The 22,835-nt window shown below is 41.5% G+C and overlaps 1 protein-coding gene across 1 annotated transcript in view; it reads right to left on the bottom strand.

Moving 5' to 3' along the window:
• The window catches only part of LOC149173591 (protein DNA-DAMAGE INDUCIBLE 1-like), a 177,312-nt gene that overhangs the window by 74,804 nt on the left and 79,673 nt on the right, over window positions 1-22,835 (bottom strand). The window contains exon 5 of the mRNA XM_089426743.1: window positions 2,037-2,163. Within this exon, the coding sequence (XP_089282869.1) occupies window positions 2,037-2,163 (127 nt within the window). The remainder of the gene's footprint in view (window positions 1-2,036; window positions 2,164-22,835) is intronic.

Genomic DNA, 22,835 nt, shown 5'->3' with positions numbered 1-22,835 from the left:
GTGTCTATGATCTTCATGTTTTTGTTTTGATAATTGCTTGATGAGAAGAAGACAAAGGAAGAACACAAAGAAGTTAATAAGAACATAATAACATCACAGGTAATTATCAATATAAGAAAATATTTATGCCTTTCCGATTTTCTAGCAGAAGTACGATGTAGAGGCCATGGAGACTTGTCCAATAGTCTTTGTCCAACAAATATCTTAGTGATTGGTTTTGTATCTTGTCCGGGTTTGTCTTCACCTGGGCTCTGATACCATGTTAATTTTAGATAACAATGGTATGTTCTATGCTTGCAACAATTACTTCAATGTCCTTTGATTAGCCCAATGAAAATTTCCACTTTAATTTCCAACAGCAACCACATTAACCATTCACATTGACAGTAATTGTAGATAGAACATGAACAATAAAAATGCAGAATACAAACCAAGACAAGAGAACACAAGAATTTAGCACATGCCAAGGAAAAACCCGAAGATGGGGAAGATATTTTATCAATTCTTATTATAAATATTAAATGTTCAGCAAAGAGAGAGTACAATAAAGTCAAAATTGAATTGCCAACAGATGATCAATACCACTATCTAAAACAACGTCGTCAAATCTGCAATTTTACCCTCAGTCAACAATAGTCAACTTTTGCCCTAACCAAAAAGTCAACAACAGCCAAAGTCTGGTCAAATCCTTCTACAACAACTCGGTCAAAGGAGAGAGAAACTCAGCGTCTCTTATCGGTCAACGTCAACCCAAAATTGTCCTCCAAAGTCTAGTCAAAATTGGTCAAAAGAGAGAATCTCTGCAGTCAAAATCTACAATTTATCTCGGTGGTCATCCGAAGTCAAAGTGCCTAGATCACCTCACTTTTTGTGCCAAGTAGTATGGCCTGCCCAAACTGAAAAATGACCGAAAGATCGAACTGAAATTTTTCCCAGAAAGTCAAAGTCAACGTTGGTTTAAGTTGCAGAGAGCTTCAAATTTTCGACCTAATATTCGTCCTACTTTTGCCACGTGTGAAAAGAACAGCTGCCCAATGAGGTCTACGAACCAATCAGATGACGGGAGACAAGAATGTGTTGAGAGATGATAATGCCAAATGAGGGTATAGGTCTCTCTTATTTATATGAATCAATGAGGGTCAAAAGACATGTTTGTTGGGCTTCATGACCCTACATGATAATGTGGCTGACCTTGACAATTTGCACATGTGTGGACTTCACTTCAAAAACATATTTCCCCTTGTCCAAATTTAGTGATCTTTAGGTCGATTTTGGTCCTCTCGAAAAAAGGAATCCAATGCAAAATTATCTCCATCAAATGTATTGTGTAAAGTGGAATTTTGTTGAAGATTGGCAGCTCAGGGATGAATTTCTTAAAAAAAAATAAAAAGTCTAAAAATAGAATTTCTAAAATTAGAAAGTCTAAAATTAGACAGTCTAAAAATAGAATTTCTAATAGAAAGTCTAGAAATAGAAAGTCTAAAAATGGAAAGTCTAAAATTATAAAGTCTCAAGATAGTAAATCACCTTGCATCAATTGGTAATCAAGTATTATTGATGAAAAATCAATTCTTATCATTAATCAATCCGATTGCTGAATGATATGGTTGTGGATGGATGGGATGATGGTCAATCACTCGACTTAATATTTTATCATTAAAATTATTATTATTATTATTATTGTTATTATGATACTGTTATATTAGAATTCAAGTCACTCAATCATGGCTCTCAATAATGTTCTCTAACACTCATTATTGGCATGGCATATTCCTCTTACACTCTCATAAATGCTCTTACACTCCCTTACACCTTAAAGCATGTCATAAAAGATTCTCTTACACTCAATAAAAGCATGTCATAACCGATTCCTCTTACGCACTCTTTAATGCATATGATACACTCTCTCTTAAAAGCATAAGTTACAAAGGCATGCATACCTCCTTAATGGCATGAGTTCATTCAGACGAAATGAAAATTACAAAAAGGTGGTAGGAGATGATATTTAGAACCACAGAGACAAGAAAAGTTAAAACTGTCACTTACTATTTCTTCCTGTTTTTGGCGTTCAAGCTGCAGCCTTTGCTGGTGCTGCTGTCTGAGAGTATTTTGAAAGACATCCAAGTTATCCCCAATAACAGCCTCTGCAAAAGCTGGATCTCTCTGCAATATTTGGTCAAGAAACAAAAGAAATTGGAGACACATTAAAAATTCCATACAGCAATATCTGGCCAATAAACAAATGAAATTGCAGTCACATTATAATTGCATTCTTACTTCAATACAAAAATAGCACTTTCAAGTTGTAACCAAAAAACTATAAGAAATTAGTTAGAGTTATCCAAATCAACTATATAGGCTCCATCAAACCTTGGAACACATTATAAGGAGATATCAGTGTCATTTCAAAACGAAGTAGCTTGAAGTCCACAATATCACATAACACAAACTGGTTGTGAAAACATGCTGAACACAGTTGTTCATAGAAATATAGTATCAAATTACAAACGAGACGCATATATTTGCTAAGCTATCAGGATACACAGACTGTCAATTTTTTGAAAAGCCAAGATCTGAATATGGTAAGGATATGCCTTAGTACAAGAGATAAAATAATACTTTTAAATTTAAAACACGTACTCAAAGTTGAGAAAAACCATTCATGAATCACAACATTAAAAAAAGAAATCATTGTATAATGAGTATCTCATCAATGATCACTCTATTAATTTCCCAGCACCAGATCTGGTTTAATATTCTAAGAAATAGGTACACCCTTAAATTATTTAAGCCAGTATATTAATTTTTTGAAATGCTGAATAAAAAATACACTGGTATTTTAACAATTAAAATGCAGCAGAAGCACAAGTAGAAAAATAAATCACACAGCAAAACTTTCAAACCCTCCAATATATTCTTCACTTTGATTACTCAGAATAAATAAGGGCTCCCTTACAAGGAAAATGGCCCGCAGAGAAATAAAGAATTTAAACAGCAAAAAGGAACCTGGAAATCTCAGCCCTCTGAAAACTTGGCCTCTGGAAATTTTTGGCCCCTTGAAAAATCGGATTCTCCAACCGGCAATCTGGCCTCCTCTCTCCTAACCATGTACAGCCTGCACCTTAGAAGAATATCTCACCCTTCACCTAGGCCGTATAGATCCTGCACAAGCCTCTAAGCTGAGCTTCAGCTTTCTTGCAAATTCGACCCACTCTCTCCAATATCTTGGCCCCTTCAAGTTTCTCTCACCAAATTTTGTAATATTCCCTTGGAAAAATTAACAGTAGATACCAAAAATGAACTTGGAACAGCAAACTAAAATGAAGTAACAACAATCAAATATTCAACATGCAAAGGAAGCCAACATAACATCTGAAGCATTTTATTACATCATATATCTGAGTACATAAAATGAAGAGAAACAGTGGAACATGGGCTTGCTAAGCAAGCTGAGCAAAGCCCAGAAATATGTTGTTGTCCCATGTGATAGAGATCTCAGAATGGCTGATGTAGATGATCCAGTAAATAAGCTGTTGTTGGTTGGTTACTGAAATGGTGATTTCTGATCTGAATATTGTTCAGACCACCGTGAAATCACTGTCATGGACTCCTCTCCAAAAACCCAGAAGGGTTTGACCCGAAACCTGGAACTGGGAGACCCCACTAAATATAGCATACAGCCTAGTGAGCAGTTCAGCAGCTAATACAGCCCTCTGCAATAAATGACACTATGGGAATGACCCCAATCTATCCACTGGAAACTCCTCCAAAAACTCCGCCAATAACCTCCAAACCGAACTGCAACTATAAGTGCTTCTGTGAATCCTGAATGAATTCACCAACGGAAGAGATGGGTCCTCACCCACTCTTGCTAAATCACTCAAGGGTTTCTGCCTTGGGGCTACCAACGCTGAGAACCAGGTCCACCAGACCTCACCAAAGACCAAATACATAAATCCAAGATACTCCAATGATGTGCTCCCCCACTCCTTTTATAGATCTAATGGGACCCTCTCCAACCTTCTAGAAGTATATTACCTTGTTATTTTATTTGCATTCTAGAAGATATCCCCATTAACTTTATCTTAAGTGACTTTATTCTAGTCACTTCCCCCTTTTTGGCCCTGTCAACCATGTACATGTCAACAGTTTGGGAAGCAGGGTATATAACAACAGACAAAAAAATTTGAGTCAATTTCATCATTGTAATCCCAAATTCTGCAAAATTATTGTAAATGATTCTAGTATGACTATTAAACCATGTAACAACACCTAGGTAAGCCTGTGATTCTTCTCAAAGGGTTTCATCCTAGGGAGTTTTTTAACCTCCCCAAATTATGTGTGTTTGTAAACATGGATAATTGGCAGAGTTTTTCTCCCAGATATACCCCAAAGCTAGGGTGGAACTCATTGACGAGGTCTTAGGTGAGTCCTAGTGTTTATCGAGTCTATGTATTTTTCATACTAGATCATGTGTCTTGTCACAGAATTGTAGGTTTTAACCCTGTACAGAAATTACCTGCATACAAATTCTTAAACAAAGAAAATAAACAATGCGAGAGCATAACCCATAAAACACATATGCACAGAGATTTTTTCCCTGGATCCCAAAACCGGGACTACCAGCTTGATTTTTCGTTATGTTCCTTTCAATGTTACAATACATATTTATACATGCCGAAGCATCCAATACCATGGACCAAAAATCATCGCGTCCAAAAAACATGTGCGAAAATCATGCACAAAACCATAGGTGGGTCCGCCCAACCTAACATATGGTCCAAAACCAAAATTTTCCGAGGCGCTGCCCCGGACCCCATAAAGTGGGGTTACAGGTGCAAACCCCCTATTAACTACATGGAAAGAATATAACACAACCCAACAATCTCCCACTTGTTGTTTTCTTTCCACAAGGGGCCACAGGAGAGCTTAGTCATTTTTTCAGCCCTGAGATTCCCATTGCTTCTCTACACCAAGAGAACTTCTCAGAGCTCACAGATTTTGTCAATGCATCTGCAGTATTCTTCAAAGTGTCCACCTTTACCAGCAACACCTTTCTGTCTTCTATCATATCCCTCACAAAGTGATACTGAACATCAATGTGCTTTGTCTTTGAATGATAAGCAGGGTTCTTTGCCAAGAAAATTGCACTTTGGCTGTCACAGTCTATTCTTATAGCTCCCTGTACTAACCCCATACTTGAACACAATCTCTGCAACCAAACTGCTTCCTTGCTTGCATGAGTGGCTGCCATGTATTCTGCCTCTGTAGTTGATAGTGCCACTACAGATTGTTTCTTACTCATCCAACTGACTGCACCTCCAAATAGGTTAAACACATACCCACTTGTAGATCTTCTCTGATGCAGATCTCCAGCCCAGTCTGCATCAACAAAGCCATGAATATCCAACACTTGTCCAATCCTGGTCTTCCTTAGTAGCACAAACCATAATCACTAGTGCCACGCAAATACCTGAAAACCCGCTTCACTACTGTCCAGTGCTCCTTCCCAGGTTTTGACATAAACCTGCTCAATACTCCGACTGCATGTGCAATATCTGGTCTAGTACAGACCATTGCATACATCAGGCTACCCACTGCACTTGCATATGGAACACGGGACATGTCCTCTTCCTCTTCTTGTGTCTTGGGACACTGTTCAGCAGATAACCTCACACCTACAGGAATAGGACCCTTCACCGGTTTACTATCCTGCATATTAAACCTCTGGAGTATTGTCTCGACATACTTCCTCTGGTTTAACCAGAGCTTCCTCTTTGACCGATCTCTTTTAATTTCCATGCCCAAAATATAGTTTGCAGCACCAAGATCTTTCATGTCGAATTTGGAGGACAATTGGGTCTTCAAATCCTGGATAATTTCTTTGTCATTTCCAACCAGCAACATATCATCCACATACAAGACCAGATAAATAATACGGTCACCAATTAATTTAAAATAGACACAATGATCTGCTTTGCTTCTAGTGAAGCCAAGTCCCCGTATAAATGTATCAAATTTCTGATACCACATCCTTGGTGATTGTTTTAACCCATACAGAGACTTCTTTAACTTGCATACCAGTTCTTTTTTACCCTTCACCGCAAAGCCTTCAGGTTGCTTCATGTAGATTTCCTCTTCCAAATCCCCGTGAAGAAATGTTGTCTTCACATCCATCTGTTCTACCTCAAAATCAAAAGCAGCAGCAACAGATGAAAGTAATCTAATAGAAGTTACCTTGGCAACAGGAGAAAAAATATCACCAAAGTCAATTCCCGGCACCTGGGAATAGCCTTTTGCTACCAACCGAGCTTTGTATTTCTCCACCTTTCCTTCTGCAATTGTCTTCTTCTTGAACACCCATTTGTTGCCAATGGGTTTCCTTCCAGCCGGCAACTCCACCAGATCCCAAGCCTCATTTTTGTGCAAAGATGCCATTTCATCGACCATGGCCTCTTTCCAGAGTTTTCCATCCTCTGAATCCACTGCTTCCTTCACAGTTCTGGGATCATTATCAGTAACAGACAAAGCAAAATTTGAACTGAAATCAGATGGACTATACCTTTCTGGCTGCCTTCTTTCTCGAACTGATCTTCTCACAGCCGGAGTTTGTGGCTCTTCATCTTCTGATTCCTCCTCTGCTGCAGAGTCTGATTCTTCCTCCTTTGGCTCAAACTCTATCTTCTCAGGTTCCTTTGGTTGGACTTCATGTTGAATAACATCTTTTACCTCTCTGAACAACACATCTCGGTTGTACACAACCTTCCGTGTGACTAGGTTCCAAAGCTTATAACCCTTTAAACCATCCTTATATCCAATAAAGATGCACTTTTCAGATTTACTATCCAACTTGGTTCGTTTCTCCTTTGGAACATGTACATATGCATCACATCCAAATACCCTTAGATGTGAAAGAGAGGGTTTCTTACCAGTCCATACTTCTTGTGGAGTCTTATCCTCCAACGCTGATGAAAGTGATTTGTTGATCAGGTAACATGCAGTATCCACCGCCTCTGCCCAGAATTCCTGTCCTAACCCAGCACCACTGAGCATGCTTCTTGCCCTTTCCATCAATGTCTTGTTCATTCTTTCTGCGACTCCATTTTGCTGAGGTGTATATGGAGTAGTCTTCTGCCGTGCTATACCACACTTCTTACAAAATTCTTCAAATTCCTTGCTGCAAAATTCTCCACCATTATCTGTCCTTAGCACCTTTATCTTCTTCTCTGTCTGATTTTCCACCAGAGCCTTAAATTCTTTAAACCTGTCAAAGACTTCAGATTTCTTCTTAAGAAAATATATCCATGTATTCCTTGAGAAGTCATCTATGAATGATACATAGTACACAGACTTACCCAGTGATGGAACCTTCACAGGTCCAAACACATCACTGTGCACAAGCTCTAATATCTGTTTTGTCCTCTTACCACCAGAGGGGAAACTCACCCGATTCTGCTTCCCATATACACAATTTTCACAGAAATCAAAATCCAGAAAGCTATTATTCATACCTTCTACCATACCTTTACCATGAAGTATTCGAAGGCCCTTCTCTCCAATATGTCCAAGCCTTTGATGCCACAACATGGTCTTCTCTCCAGAGACCACTAGATTCTCTACTCCATTTTCAGGAACCATAGAACTATTGCACCCATCAACAACAGTGCTACCTTACAGCTTGTACAGAGTTCCAATCCGAACTCCCCGCATTAATATCAGTGCTCCTCGAACCATCTTGCAGGTATCTTTCTCGAACACCGTCTTTACACCTGCATCATCCAACTTGCTTACAGAAATCAGATTTCTGGCCAATGCAGGAATATGTAGAACACCCGGAAGTGTTCTAACCCTTCCACCTTGCAACTTCAACTTTACTTTTCCCCGACCAATGATTCTAGCCTTCTTATCATCTCCTAAGAAGACATCACCACCATCGTATTTCTCATACTCGCAGAACCACTCTCTATGGGAAGTGAAGTGAAAGGATGCACCTGAGTCAATCAACCATGCCTCATGATCTACATGTGTACTTGAAGAAGCCAAGTACACATCCCCACCTTCATCTGAGGTGGTTTTCACCTCTGTAGAAGGAGCATCATCAGATCCCTTTCCTTTATCAGGAGCTTTAGATTTACAATCCCTTCTGAAGTGCCCTTCCTTTCCGCATTTCCAGCACACCACCTTTGTAGGTTTTCCTGGAGATTTAGATCTCCCTCTAGATTTAGATCTCCCACTCGATGACTTATTTTTGTTTCTGTTCTGGGACCGTCCTCGTACAGACAAGGCATCACCATTCTGGTTGTCCATATTTTTCCGTCTCATCTCCTCCGTCAACAAGGCTGAGACTATTTCATCAAACTACAAAGCAGTTGCATTGCTACCTATTGCAATAACCAGACTATCCCACGAATCTGGTAGAGAACACAACAGACTAATGCACTTATCTTCATCTGAAATTTTAATATCAACAGATAATAACTGACTTACCACAGTATTAAACGCATTTAGATGCTCTGTCACCGAGTCTCCATCTTTCATCCTCAGGTTATACAGCTTTTTCTACAGGAACAGTTTATTCACCAGAGACTTAGATTGGTACAAAGTCCCTAACTTGACCCACAAAGCCTTTGTCGTAGCTTCCCCTGATACATTCAGCAATACTGAATTTGAGACACACAATCGTATTGTGCTCTTTGCCTTCCGATCCAACTTCTTCCATTCTTCATCGGTCACTCCCGATGGTTTAGTACCCGGATCTACCGCGATCCACTGATCTTTATCCACCAACAGATCCTCCATCTTGAGTTTCCACAACTCAAAATTCTGACCATTGAACTTCTCAATCTCTATCTTTCCACTGCTCGCCATCTTCTTTCACCACCAGAATCGATCTCGCAGATCTCCCACTGAACAGGGTCTACCACAGGCCCGAGCGAAACCCCTCAGCAACAAAGGCGTCCCCTTGAAGCCAAAACAGCTCTGATACCAAATGTAGGTTTTAACCCTGTACAGAAATTACCCGCATACGAATTCTTAAACAAAGAAAATAAACAATGCGAGAGCATAACCCATAAAACACATATGCACAGAGATTTTTTCCCTGGATCCCAAAACCGGGACTACCAGCTTGATTTTTTCATTATGTTCCTTTCAATGTTACAATACATATTTATACATGTCGAAGCATCCAATACCATGGACCGAAAGCCATTGCGTCCAATACCATAGACCGAAAACCATCGCGTCCAAAAAACATGTGCGAAAATCATGCACGAAACCATAGGTGGGTCCGCCCAACCTAACATATGGTCCAAAACCAAAATTTTCCGGGGCGCTGCCCCAGACCCCATAAAGTGGGGTTATGGGTGCCCTTCAAACCCCCTATTAACTACGTGGAAAGAATATAACACAAACAACAGACAAAAAAATTTGAGTCAATTTCATCATTGTAATCCCAAATTCTGCAAAATTATTGTAAATGATTCTAGTATGACTATTAAACCATGTAACAACACCTAGGTAAGCCTGTGATTCTTCTCAAAGGGTTTACTCCTAGGGAGTTTTTTAACCTCCCAAAATTATGTGTGTTTGTAAACATGGATAATTGGCAGAGTTTTTCTCCCAAATATACCCCAAAGCTAGGGTGGAACTCATTGACGAAGTCTTAGGTGAGTCCTAGTGTTTATCGATTCTATGTATTTTTCATACTAGATCATGTGTCTTGTCACAGAATTTGGTTGAGTCTATGTGTATTTCCCCTTCTGAGAGTGAAATTTGTAATATCTGATGTAAAAGTGTGGTGAATGTTTCAACGTTCCTCATAATCAGAACACCATTACCAAAATATTATTTTTGTTAGATACACCTTGAGGGTCGAAAAATAATTATTCCCCTCTTAAGGCATTTTAATTTTAATTTCTAGCAAAACCAAAAATAGTATTAGCCAGAAATTATCCAAAAAATAAAATGAAGGGAAAATTAATTACCCTCCAAGTGGAAAATTATCAAAAAATTGTGGGTCCAAAAAAAAATAATTTTATGAGGTCCTCCAACAAAGGAAAAGTCAATTTTTGGGAAAAGTTTGGTCATTGGAACTTGGTGGTTGAGGCAAGGATCATTTTTCAAAGAAAAAAGCTTGGAAAATTTGTTTTTTGGACCAGGATCAAGGCCTTCATCAACAAATATGAAGTTTTTCAAGATCAAGGGACAGGATTTGATTTTGGCATGGATCTTCTCCAGGATCAAGTCAAACTAGATGTTATTTCCACTTGGAGGGGTTATTCCCTCTCATTTTTCAATATAAGGAAGCTCTCAAGCTTCTGTTGTCATCTTGAACACACTAGGTCGAAATTTTTTTGTACTAAGCTAAGCTCTGCTGGACTTTTGCATTAACAAGGACTTTGGGGTTCAATTCAAGGTGTTTTTGTCTAAGGTATGTGCTAGTATTTTTTGTGCTTCATGCTCTAAATTTGAAATATCTAATATCCATTCCTAAAATATTTTGCCATTTTTGTCAATTTTGGGGGCCTAAGGCAATTTTGGGAAAAATACTTAAGACAAGGGGGACGAATTATTTCCTTAGTGGAATGTGGGGGCCATTCCCTTGTGAAATACACACCCTTTGATGGAGAAGTTTGAATGGCTTAAGAGGGAGCTCGATTTACTTGGTGAAGCGGCCCACATGAAGCGAGGAAGCAATAGTTATAAATATGAGGGAGATAGCAACATTTGGGGCATTTGATCACTTGAGAATTTCATCATTGCTCAAGTTGTTCAACGAAGTCACAAAGTGTTGTTGAGCACACAAGTTTTTCAGGGAGAAGACTCGTTCTTCTCTTCTATGGACCTAGAATGCCACCCTAGGAAGGCAATTATACATTTCAATGGGGAGGATTGTGGGAGGTCGTGGTACCTTTAGTTGTCACTTTCAACCAGTTAGTACTCCAGGAGAACGCGGAGGTTAAATTGTGCCCACTTAGTAGAGCGTATTTCCAAGGGTGAACGGGCTGGAGAGATTTAGAGAAATTCACTGAGGAAAGGACCAGCATTTTGAGTGATTTGTGGAGCTAGAAATCGTTGCCTAGAGGGAGGCAGATTTATTGTTGATGGGGCATGCGCAGGGGTTCCCTGGGCCAGTTTTCGTGGGGGCTTGGTTCAGCTTTCTTGGGTATTTTTCCATTGTGGAAACTTCTTTCGAACTCTTGGCACAGTTTTGGGGGATTCCGTGCAGCAGACTGAGGAGAGATAAGGCACTTTCAGTAGTGGTCATCTTGGTGGGACGCAGTTTCCAAGCTTGGAGGGCATAGCATAGAAACTGGGTAATTTCGGGAGTTCGGGATTAGCCCAATTCCTTTTTGGGTTTTGTTGGGTTATACCTCAAGACTACACCTCTGATTTTGCAGGATTTCTGGAGGTGATTTGGGTCCTCAATCTTCAGTTTTCGGCAGCATCAGTGTAGCAATTTTCAGGGTGCAACATACAGTCAGCCACTTCTGAGCAGATTTTGTGAGGATTTTTCAGTCACTCTCACCTGGGTATTTTGCTTGCTTTTCAGAAAGCCCATGTGCACACTTTCCACCACCTGATGTAACAAATTTTTAGACCATTATTAACAAAAAGGGCTCAGATTTTGGTTGCTGCAACATGGTTTTTGACTTGTGTTAATTTATGTAATGTTTCTAGAAATTTTCAGTTGTTGAATGAGTTGTTGCTTGTACATGTTTTTGATATTGCACTTAATATTTCCGTTAGGAATATTACAATGGTATCAAAGAATTTTCTTGGCCAACTGTAGGCTTAAGCGCAGGTGATGATGGGGTCGTTTGCTAGAGCAGTGTATCAACATAGAGGTAGAGGCAAAGGTAGAGGCAAGGGTCGAGGTGGAGAAGGAGAACCAAACCCAATTTCTGATATGGAGGTGGAAAATATCAAGGGTCCTATCGATAATCAGAAGGACAACGAGCAACCCAGCAAGTGGGCCAAAATCAGTTCTAGAGTTGTTGAGAACCAACCAGGAGATGTTGAGGCAGGGGCAGCTCATGATGGACATGATGCAGCAAGTGATAGGGTTGTAGGTGAATGGAAGCCCGGAGGAAGAGGACCAGGCTGATGGGGGGTCCCGAGCTGGAGGAGGTATTTGTACCTATCAGCCCCCACACAACCCTCTACGTGGACAAGGAGACATCCGCATTTCGTGGATGTCCCACCATGCCTCATTTCGTGGATGAGCCAAAGCCCGAGAGGGAATAAGACCCAGTTGTGGATTTAGTCCATTCAGTGGAATCCGATATTGATGAGTATGAGGGGTTGGATGCCAGCATTTAGAGGGTGATGTCCTTTGGGGAGTACATACACCTAAAGGAGAGACGTACCACTAGCGCTGGGAAACATTATAGAGGGGGGCAATCTAGCCAGGAGGTACAGAAGATAGCAGGGAAAGTTACACTCCCCAACTTTGATGGGTCGGCTAAGAGTTCAACCAGGGCATTGGTGTAGAAGTTAGACACATACTTTCACCTGAATCCCATGTGTGAGACGGATGTTATTCAGTTTGCTACTCTACATTTGGAGGGTGATGCCCAAGAGTGGTGGTACCATGGGTTGATTACGTTGGAGCATATCCATGTCACTTCTTACACAAAGTTAACCCAGAGGTTGATTGAAAGATTTGAGAGGAAGGACCCGGAGCTACACTTTAGGGAGATGGCCTGATCTAAGGCGGGCTAACATTGTAGAGGCCTACATTTTAGAGTTTAGAAGATTGGTCGTGAAGGTGATCGACATTTCGGAGCAGTGTTGCGGGGGAGCGCCCCCCCCCCCCCCCCCCCGCCTTGATCCCGCTCTCAATCCGCGCTCTAGGCAGGAGCAGGTGGTGAGTGCACTCCCGATAAAAAAAATTGTGCTCCCTACCAAATCGGGAGCGACTTCGGGAGCGTCGCTCCGAGAGCAAAATTTAAAGCCTGGGAGCGGCCAAGGAGCGACCGCTCTCGGGCTTTAAATTTCACTCCCGGAGCGACGCGCGCAGAGGCCAGGAGCAAATTCGGCAAAGAAAAAAAATCGCGCGGCTAAAAAATCGATTTTTTTTTAATATAATGAGTGAGGGAGGGCTTTTATGAATCATTGTGACTTGAGTGAGACTGAGAGCAAGGAGTAAGACTGAGAGCAAGGTGCCAAGGAGCAAGGAGCAAGGAGTCTTGGACGCATTTGAGGTAGGTTAGCAATTTTTTTTTAATGTTTATTAATTTACTCCTAATTTCTAAATAAATAAATAAATTTTTCTCTATTTCGGTTTCCCATTGGGCCATTCCCATTCCCATTCCATTTTATTAAATTTTTCAGATTTAAAACTACAAATTTCAAACATCATGGTTATATTTCTTACCATTTTCTTCTTCTTGGTTCCTTTTCTAGTTATTATGGTGCTGGAGAGTAGGAAAAGAAGGGTTCAAAATGAAGAAGGGGATGAAAAAGGGGGACAAAGTGGATTTGATGAAAACCCCGGTGAGGAGGAGCTGGAAGAGGGTGAACATGATTCAGCAGCTGAAAAAGCTAAACAAGACCAAACCCCATTGTGGAAATATGTTAACAAGCTTGAAGCAGGGAAAGGGGGTGGAACCACTAAATTTCATTACCCCCATTGCAACAATAATTTTCATACACCCGTGCCAGAAAACACCTCTGCGGGAAAATGCCATGGGATGGAGATAAACAAATAGGAATCAAAACTTGTGCAGCTGTGTCAGTAACAGATAGAGCCAAATACATAACGGAAGAGGAGGAAGCCCAATACAAATCTAAAAAATCAAGGGGTTTCTTTGAACCGAACTCACAATCACAAGCACAAAGAACTCCTTCAGCATCCTCCCAAGGCAGTGGATATGGAGGAACAGGGTCACCAGCTTTAAGGCGTAGAACCATATCAGATTTCCTTGATGAGGGGTGTAGGAATGATGTGGATTCAAAAGTTTACAGGTTTCTCTATGCATGTGGGATACCATTCAATGTTCTTCGCTCACCTTATTGGCACGAAATGGTTTCTGCCATAAATGATGCCCCTAAAGGATACAAGAGCCCTAGGTATGACAAGGCAAGAACCGTTGGACTTGATCATGAAAAAGCAAAAATATCACATTCTTTGAATAGAATGACAAGTTCTTGGACTGACCATGGGGTGTCCATTGTATCTGATGGATTCTTGTTGTGTCTGTTAGTGGTGCCATCTTTCTAAATGCATATGATTACTCAAACAAGTTCAAGACCGCCATCAACATTGCAGAAGCATTACTTGAAACAATTGACCGTATTGGGCCATACAATGTCATCCAAGTCATCACTGATAATGCTCCTAATTGTAAGGCAGCGGGAGCAATTATTGAGGATAGATACCCCAACATATTTTGGTCTAGGTGTTTGGTTCACACATTGAACCTTTTCATGCATGATGTTGTTAAGAACAAAAATGAAAAATACAAATGGATTGGTGATTTGTACAAGAAAGGAAAACAAATTATAAAAGTTATTACAAATCATAGCTATACCCATGGCCTTTTCCGCAGTCACTCAAGATTGGAGTTGTTGAAGATTGCGAGGACTAGATTTGGTAGCTATTACCTCACCTTTAGGCGCCTTTTGAAGGTAAGAGAGTCATTGGCTAGCATGGTATCAAGTCCACACTGGCAAGTATTAAAGGAAAGGGCTACAAATGCAGCTGACAGTCGAGGTTTTGAACTAGTGGAGGAGGCCGCTCTTGATGGTATGTTTTGGGCATGTGTGAGGCAAGTATTGGATTTCACCAAGCCCAGTTATCACATGATTCGCTTTGCAAATACATATAAACCAGTGATTGGCGAGATGTATGAGCATATGGATACCATGTTGGGGCAAATAAAAGATATTGTTCATAACAATGATCCTGTACAAACTGATTCACAATTTTGTGTGTACGGTGGAATAAACTTAATCTTCCATTACATTGCTTGGCGTATATCCTTACACCAAAATACTACTCTACATCTTGGTTGGGCCAACCTGCACCAGGGGGTGGGGTTAAGACCAAACCCCATATAGATGAAGAGGTATCTAAAGGATATTTGGAAGCATTAGAAAAGTTGATACCTGACAGGGAGGAATGTGCTAGTGTGCGCCTTGAAATAGACAGATACTTCAGTAACACTGGTTTGTTTGGTACCTTCCATGCAATGGAAGACAGAGACAGATTTGATGCTCTCACATGGGGGGAAAAATATGGCGGCCATGGACTTTTGCCAAAATTGGCAAAAAAAGTTCTATCATAGGTTGTAAATACTTCTTCTGCAGAGAGGTGTTGGAGCACCTACAGCTTCATACATAATGTGAAAAGAAATAGACTCAATGAAAGCTGGGCAGAAAGCTTGGTTTATGTGCACTACAACTTGAGGTTGTTGGGTCATTACTGTGATCGGACTTATGAGGATCTAACATATAAAATCTGGGACAACCACCCAGAGGATGACAATTTGGAGGATGGCACTATACATCTTGAAGAACTGGAAGAGGAACTTATAAGGGAGGAAGATGAAGCAGCAAGCATGCCACCTCCACCATCCAGTAGCAGTGCTCGAGTTCCGAGTCTTGTTCTTTTGATGTCACCACCTCCATCTACACCCTCACGTGGAGGGCATGTGCCTTCTAGTTCTGGTCGTCGGTCTATGCGAGGGACTCCTAGAAGACCACCTCGACCTGCTCATACATTGGACTCTCGTGGCGAGGGCCACATGCAGTAGTAGATAATAAATTTACAGTTTACTTGACTTTCTAATTTCTATTAGTTTTCATAACTGTTGAGTCTTGACTCTTGACTCTTTCATATCATAATGATATTTTCTGTAAACAATATATGACTGTGAGTCATGACAATGAAAGTTTGAAGTTTGAAGTTTACAATTATAACTCATTGGTAATGATTCTGAATTATGAATATGATGCTTTGTGAAAGTTGTTTCATTTCATTTTATAACATTTCATTTCATGTTAAGTTGATAACAGTTGGATATTATTTCTTGTAATGGTTAAACTTAGCTTACAAGTACAACTTTGGTGATCAATGATGATAAATGTTATATACTGAATTTTCAATTTTGAAAGCTTGAAGTTGAAACTTTAACATTGATGAATCATGATTCACGAGACTCAGTTGTGGACGTGGTTGATGAAGATTATAACTTCTAGATGATTGATGTTATATGGTTCAATGATCAATCTATGTATTTTTATGTTTTTTATATCTAATTCATCATTCTACATGTTTTTGTTGACATATATGTATCAAAATATAAAAAAAAAAAAAAAAAAAAAAAAAAATATATATATATATATATATATATATATATATATATTATATAAAAATCGCTCCGGGAATTGCTCCCAAACCCGAAGCTTTTGAAAATGTCACTCGCGCTCTCGTTTTCGCTCCCACTCCCAAGTAATACTATTTCGGAGGCTCGGTTGATCATGTTATTTGTGGAGGGGCTCGCTGATCCATTACGTGTTGGGTGAGGTCCTACAAGCCCACATCAGTGATGGATGCTATCTCCAAGACCTGGGATATGATTGACGCAGCGCCGAAGACCCAGGCCTTCATCCCCACTAGGCCCACGGCTTTGCAATGGAACCGAGATACCAGACCACCTCAGAGGGATGGAGGGGATGGTCAGTTGAATGATGAGACCAGGAGGGACCTCAGGAGGAGGAAGCTATGCTTCATGTGCCAAGAGCCTTGGGCACCAGGGCACAAATGCACCAACGACAAAGCCTACTACTAGATGCAGCAGGCACAAGAAGCCTTTGAGCACCTCAAGAGGGTCATGAGAAGCTATCTTGTTTTGGCTTTGCCAGATTTAACACAGACATTTGTGTTTGAGTGTCATGCTTTTGGTAAAGGAGTTGCGGTTATGTTGACACAAGGGGGCCCTCTTATTGCATTTGAGAGCAGAAAACTACTACCCTATTTATGACAAAGAGATGTTGGCAGTGATGCATGCACTAGCTAAGTTTAGGTAGTATTTGTTGGCCAACCGGTTCAAGGTGAACACTGAACACAACAGTCTTCGATTTTTCCTAGAGTAACAGACATTGCAGGAGAGGCAGGAGAAGTGGGTGAGCAAAATCCAAGCCTACGACTTTGAGATTGAGTACATCAAGGGCAAGCAGAATGTAGTGGCAGATGCACTTTCTTGGAGGCTCGCGACACTATCTTTGATGGATGTCACTCGTGATTGCAAGGCTCAACTTTTGGTTGAGTATTCCAAGGATAGGCAAGCTTGTGAGATATTGGATGGCACACCAGGAGATGACAGGATCAGAGTGATGGATGACGTGATATATAAGGACCAGATATACTTAGTGCCCAAATCTCAGCTCAAGGAGAGATTATGTAGGCAGAACATGACTCCCCTCTAGCAGGACACCACGAGTTCCTCAAGACATATTGTGCCATCAAGGAGCAGTTCTCATGGCAAGGATTCAAGGGGGATGTATTGAGACACGTACAGGAGTGTGTGGCCTGTCAAAAGAACAAGGTGGAGTTATCACACCCAGTAGGATTACTTCAGTAGCTCCCCATTCTGGAGAGGAAGTGGGAGAGCGTGTCCATGGACTTCATCACGGGGCTTCCGAATGTGGAGGGGCGAGATTGTATTTGCGTTGTGGTTGACCGATTGACCAAGTTTGCTCATTTCTTTGCCATTCCATCAAGATCTTCAACCTCTCAGGTGACCGAGTTGTTCGTTAGGGAGGTACTCCAATTTCCGGCTACATGGTCTCCCCAAGACCATAGTTAGTGATAGGGACAGCAGGTTCATGGGGGCTTTTTGGCACAAGTTGTTTCGGTTGGTGGGGACCGAGCTTACACCTCAGTACCAGCTATCACTCACAGACCGATGGGCAAAGTGAGATTGTGAACAAGCGACTAGAAGGGTACCGACGCAACTATGTGATGAGGCAGGAGAGAGTGTGGGTGAGATGGCTTCATGTGGGAAAGTTTTGCTACAACACCACTTACCACATGTCGATTGATATGTCCCTTTTTCGAGCACTCTATGGATATGATGCACTTTCTTTTTCTAACATGACTTTCGGAGATAGTAGGGCCCAGGGGCAAAGTATTGGGTTCAAGAGCGCCAAGAGATCCTCTGGGCTCTCAAGGACAATTTGCAGGTAGCCCAGAACCAGCAAAAGATGCACGCTGACAGGCACAGGGTGGAGAGGCAGTTTGAGGTGGGGGACATGGTCTACCTACGCTTGCAGCCTCACTGACAGTCTTCGTTGACGCAGAAGGGGGCAGAAAAACTCAAGCCACGCTTTTATGGACCTTACAGGGTCACCAAGAGGGTCAGGGAGGTAGCCTATGAGCTAAAGAGAGTCGGATTCACAACATATTTCATGTTTCATGCCTAAAAAAGGCATTGGGACAGCAGGCTACAGCAGCTACTGCACTGCCTGCAGTAGATTATGAGGGGCACTTAGTATTGACACCAAAGACCATATTGGAGACATGAGAGAGGAGGTTGAGGAACCGGGTCATCCGGGAGCACTTAGTCAAGTGGAAGGATTTGCCAAATGAGGATGCCACTTGGGAGAGCGAGCAAATTTTACAGCATCCAACCTTGTGGTTGCTTGGGGACAAGCAACATTTGGGAGGAGAGGACTGTAATATTCCTTCCTAAAATTTTTTGCTAAGGAGAATTACAATTTTGCCAGTTTTGTCAATTTTGAGGGCCCAAGGCAATTTTGGGAAAAATACTTGGGACAAGGGGGTCAAATTATTTCCTTAGTGGAATGTGGCAGCCACTCCCTCATGAAATACGCACCCTTTGATGCAGAAGTTTGAATGGCTTAGGAGGGATTTCAATTTACTTGGTGAAGGGGCCCACATGACGTGAGTAAGCAACAGTTATAAATATGAGGGAGATAACAGCATTTGGGGCTTTTGATCACTTGACAATTTCATTGTTGCTCAAGTTGTTCAGCTGAGTCACAAAGTGTTGTTGAGCACACGAGTTTTCCAAGGAGAAGACTCATCCTTCTCTTCAGTGGACCTAGAGTGCCACCCTAGGAAGGCAATATACATTTCAGTGGGGAGGATTGTGGGAGGTCGTGGTACCTTCAGCTGTCAATTTCAACCAGTTCGTACTCCAAGAGCACGCGGAGGTCAAATTGTGTCAACTTAGTAAAGCGTATTTCCAAGAGTGAAAGGGCTGGAGAAATTTAGAGAAATTCAATGAGGAAAGGAACAACATTTTAGGTGATTTGTGGAGCTGGAAATCGTTGCTTAGAGTGAGGCTGACTTATTGTTGATGGGGCCTGCACAGGGTTCCCTAGGCCAGTTTTCGTGGGGCTTGGTTCACCATTCTTAGGTGGTTTTCCAGTGTGGAAACTTCTTCCAGACTCTTGGCACAATTTTGGGGGCTTCTATGCAGCATATTGAGGAGAGATAAGGCACTTTCAACAGTGGTCATCTGGGTGGGACACATTTTCCAGGCTTGGAGGGCATAGCATAGAAATTAGCCTGCTGTCCCAATGCCTTTTTCAGGCATGAAACATGAAATACGTTGTGAATCCGACTTTCTTTAGCTCATAAGCTAGCTCCCCGACCCTCTTGGTGACCCTGTAAGGTCCATAAAACTGTGGCTTGAGTTTTTCTGCCCCCTTCTACTTCAACGAAGACTATCAGTAACGCTGCAAGCATAGGTAGACCATGTCCCCCACCTCAAACTGCCTCTCCACCCTGTGCCTGTCAGCATACATCTTTTGCTGGTTCTGGGCTACCTGCAAATTGTCCTTGAGAACTTGGAGGATCTCTTGGCTCTCTTGAACCCAATCCTTTGCCCCTGAGCCCTGTTATCTCCAAAAATCATGTAAAAAAAAGAAAGTGCCTCATATCCATAGAGTATCTACTCTTTGTTGTAAGCTTGCATTCAATTCTGTCAAAGTAGCCATCTCCTTATTTCTTTCAAGCAACCCCTGCGTTATAAGTTCCTTTTCTTTCTCGACTTGAACAACATTTGGGGCCATAACATGGTCCACTGCATGCAATTTCAATTTCTTCCTTAATGCTTGAATCTCTAATTTTGCTCCCTATAGAATCTTTTGAACAGCTGACTTGTCTTGATGGTTTACTCCAAGCTTGATAATCTAAGTCACCTGACGCTGGGACATGGGACACGAAGGACACGAGGATTCGAGTGTCCGATAGAGGCACATTGACCCCCTGGAATAGGACACATTAGGACACGTTATATATTATATATATTAAAAATTAGATATTTCTAACAAAAATTCTCATTCATGATACAAACTCATTGATTCAAACATAGATCATCATCTAGATGTAAGTTTTACAAAGTAACATTATGCACACAAATACAATTGTGAGTCGTGACTTATTAATCAATGATCCAATAGGAGAAAGAAAAGATACTGCAATCTTCTCATTAAGTCATCAAAATCAAAATGTGTTACGTAGGTAGTAGCAATGCCAATGGTAAATAGAAATACAAAATACAAAATAACTACAAGCCTCAAGGCAGTATGTAGCTCATGAGTCATCAATCCTGATCATCAAAATCGGCATCACTGTCATCATCATGGTCACCATTGCTCTGCTCCGTTGCATCCTGCTCTGTATCTAATGTCATCTCTGCATCTACTGGTGTGGAGGATGACCCCTCTATAGTCTCACCATGATCAAAAGTGGCAGGCCCTAGCACTGGCTCATTAAGATCCAAGTTGGCCAATGTCAACTCAACATTGTTGTCCAAACCCATGTCATTAGGAAAGACATCCCACATCTTTGTCTTTCCCTTCAACACCTCCTCCCTCTGCCTGTAAATAAGACGAAGGTTGGTGTGCACATACACCAATGTCTCTGCCCTGGACTGTTCCAGCCTACTCTTCATGACACTATAAAAATCCCCATATGTGCTCCAAATCCTCTTGCAACAAGAGGATGAAGTCACCTGAGAGAGGAGCCTCATGGCTAACTATTGTAGAGGAGGGCTTGTTGCCCCATGAGTTGCCCACCAAGAATAAGGCTTCTTAGACCCCTGTCTCTAATCACATCATACCCTGCAAATCAACCAGTGCCAGTGGAAAACTCTGCAAAGGCACCCTCTACCTCATCAAGGGATGCTCTATCCTGAAAAATCCGCCTCAATGCATCTTTTCCCCCTTGTGAAATTTCACCATCCATGTGAGGAGGGAATCTGCGGGAAGCTCCACCATTCAGCTACCCATGGATGTAGTATTTTGGGTTCAATGAGTGAGCCAAACAATGCAAAGGTGTGTGATTCTTGTGCCATTTGCTGACAAAATATCTTGTATGGTGGTGAAGAAGGCCTTTGATGATGTCTCTTAATCGAGGCACTCACTCTATAAAATAATGCTCCTCACAGAGTCAATCGCGGAATCTCATCCCTCATAAACCTCTCCTAGGATAGGTTGATCTACATTTGCAAATCGTAGCAAAGAAATGATAGGGTCCATGATCTTAATAAGTAGATCTACCCTCTCCCACCAAGCATCATCTAACATTGTGTCCTTAACTATTTTGAGGTCACTTGATCTGTCTCTCTCCAAGATGACCAAAACTCGCAAATAACCATGGCCCCAAGAGCGGTCTTGACCTCCCTCAACCTCTTCAACATGATGATTGTTACACAGTAATTTGTCACCGTCCCTGTTACCCCTTTTCCCGCACATTGGAGGACTTATTCCGGGACCTGTGAGAAGTGACATAACCTGAAAACACTTGCATTGTATCCCCTTGAGTATGTACTTCATATGCCCTGAAGACACTTTCTGCAAAATACCCATAAAAATAGCCCTTTTCCATTGGCGCGGTTCCACCGTGTATTACTCGCGCCAATGGGGGAAATCCTCCAAAGAGGGCGCGCCAGCTGGCACTCTGTCTCAGGGTCACACTCACGCCCACCCAGTTGGGTAAAGTCTTTAACAAACCAACTTACGAAGGTTCTTCCTAACCCACTCATGAACTGAATCTATATTGAGTTGGGCCTGTTTGGCTTCAAATCTCCATAGAAGGGAAGTAGTTCTCCACCTCTAATGGAAGCTTCTTAGTGATAAATCCAATCCCATGAGTCTTGTGGATGACCCTAACTCCTTCTCCTCTATCTATAAAAGCTTGTCCTTTTGCCTTTGACAAGTTAAAGTCTCCAAGTTCCAAATTCTAAGTCTCAAAGTCTGAGAATTGCCAAGTTCATGCTACAAGGAGCCTTATTCATTCCCATGAGGCTAAATCTTAAGTGAGGAGATTCTTATCCAAGTGACCAAGGAGAGAGAGGCTTGTTCCCCATTCCCAACAAGCTTTGCAAGGCATGTGCTGCTGATCACCCAGCCAAAGGAGGATTTGACGTCAGAACTATGGTTGTATTCTTCTTTGTTTATCGATAATAGACGAATATCATTATGGTTCCACTCTTATTGTCTTTGTAATGATGATTGAGTTATATCCTTTCTGACTGATATATAGTTGCATCTATTGGATTTTATGCTTGTATTTGTGTCGTTCTTCGCATGTGCAGGTGTCCGTTCACGAGGATCGTGGGGATTGTGACCGGTCGGAGCAAAGGAACGGGAGCGACGACTCTTCTACAAATATTAGCGTTGGAATCCAAGTAGGCCCTCATCATCGGTCTTTGATTTGCAATTAGGAACCTACGTGTTAGCGTTGTTTGATTGTTGCTAGACCCCATTTGGGCTAATAGGGATCGCCTCTGTCCGCAGAGGGGATTTACCTCCACAACAATGATTGAAGAGGCAAACCATGTATGTGAAATCTT

This window comes from Pinus tabuliformis, chromosome 4_2 (assembly GCF_031772625.1).
Source record: "Pinus tabuliformis cultivar Carrire ecotype Pingquan chromosome 4_2, CPIR1, whole genome shotgun sequence".
In the NCBI taxonomy this organism is placed as follows: domain Eukaryota; kingdom Viridiplantae; phylum Streptophyta; class Pinopsida; order Pinales; family Pinaceae; genus Pinus; species Pinus tabuliformis.
The sequence above is the reverse complement of the archived record's forward strand: the minus strand, read 5'-3'. Positions and strand labels throughout refer to the sequence as shown.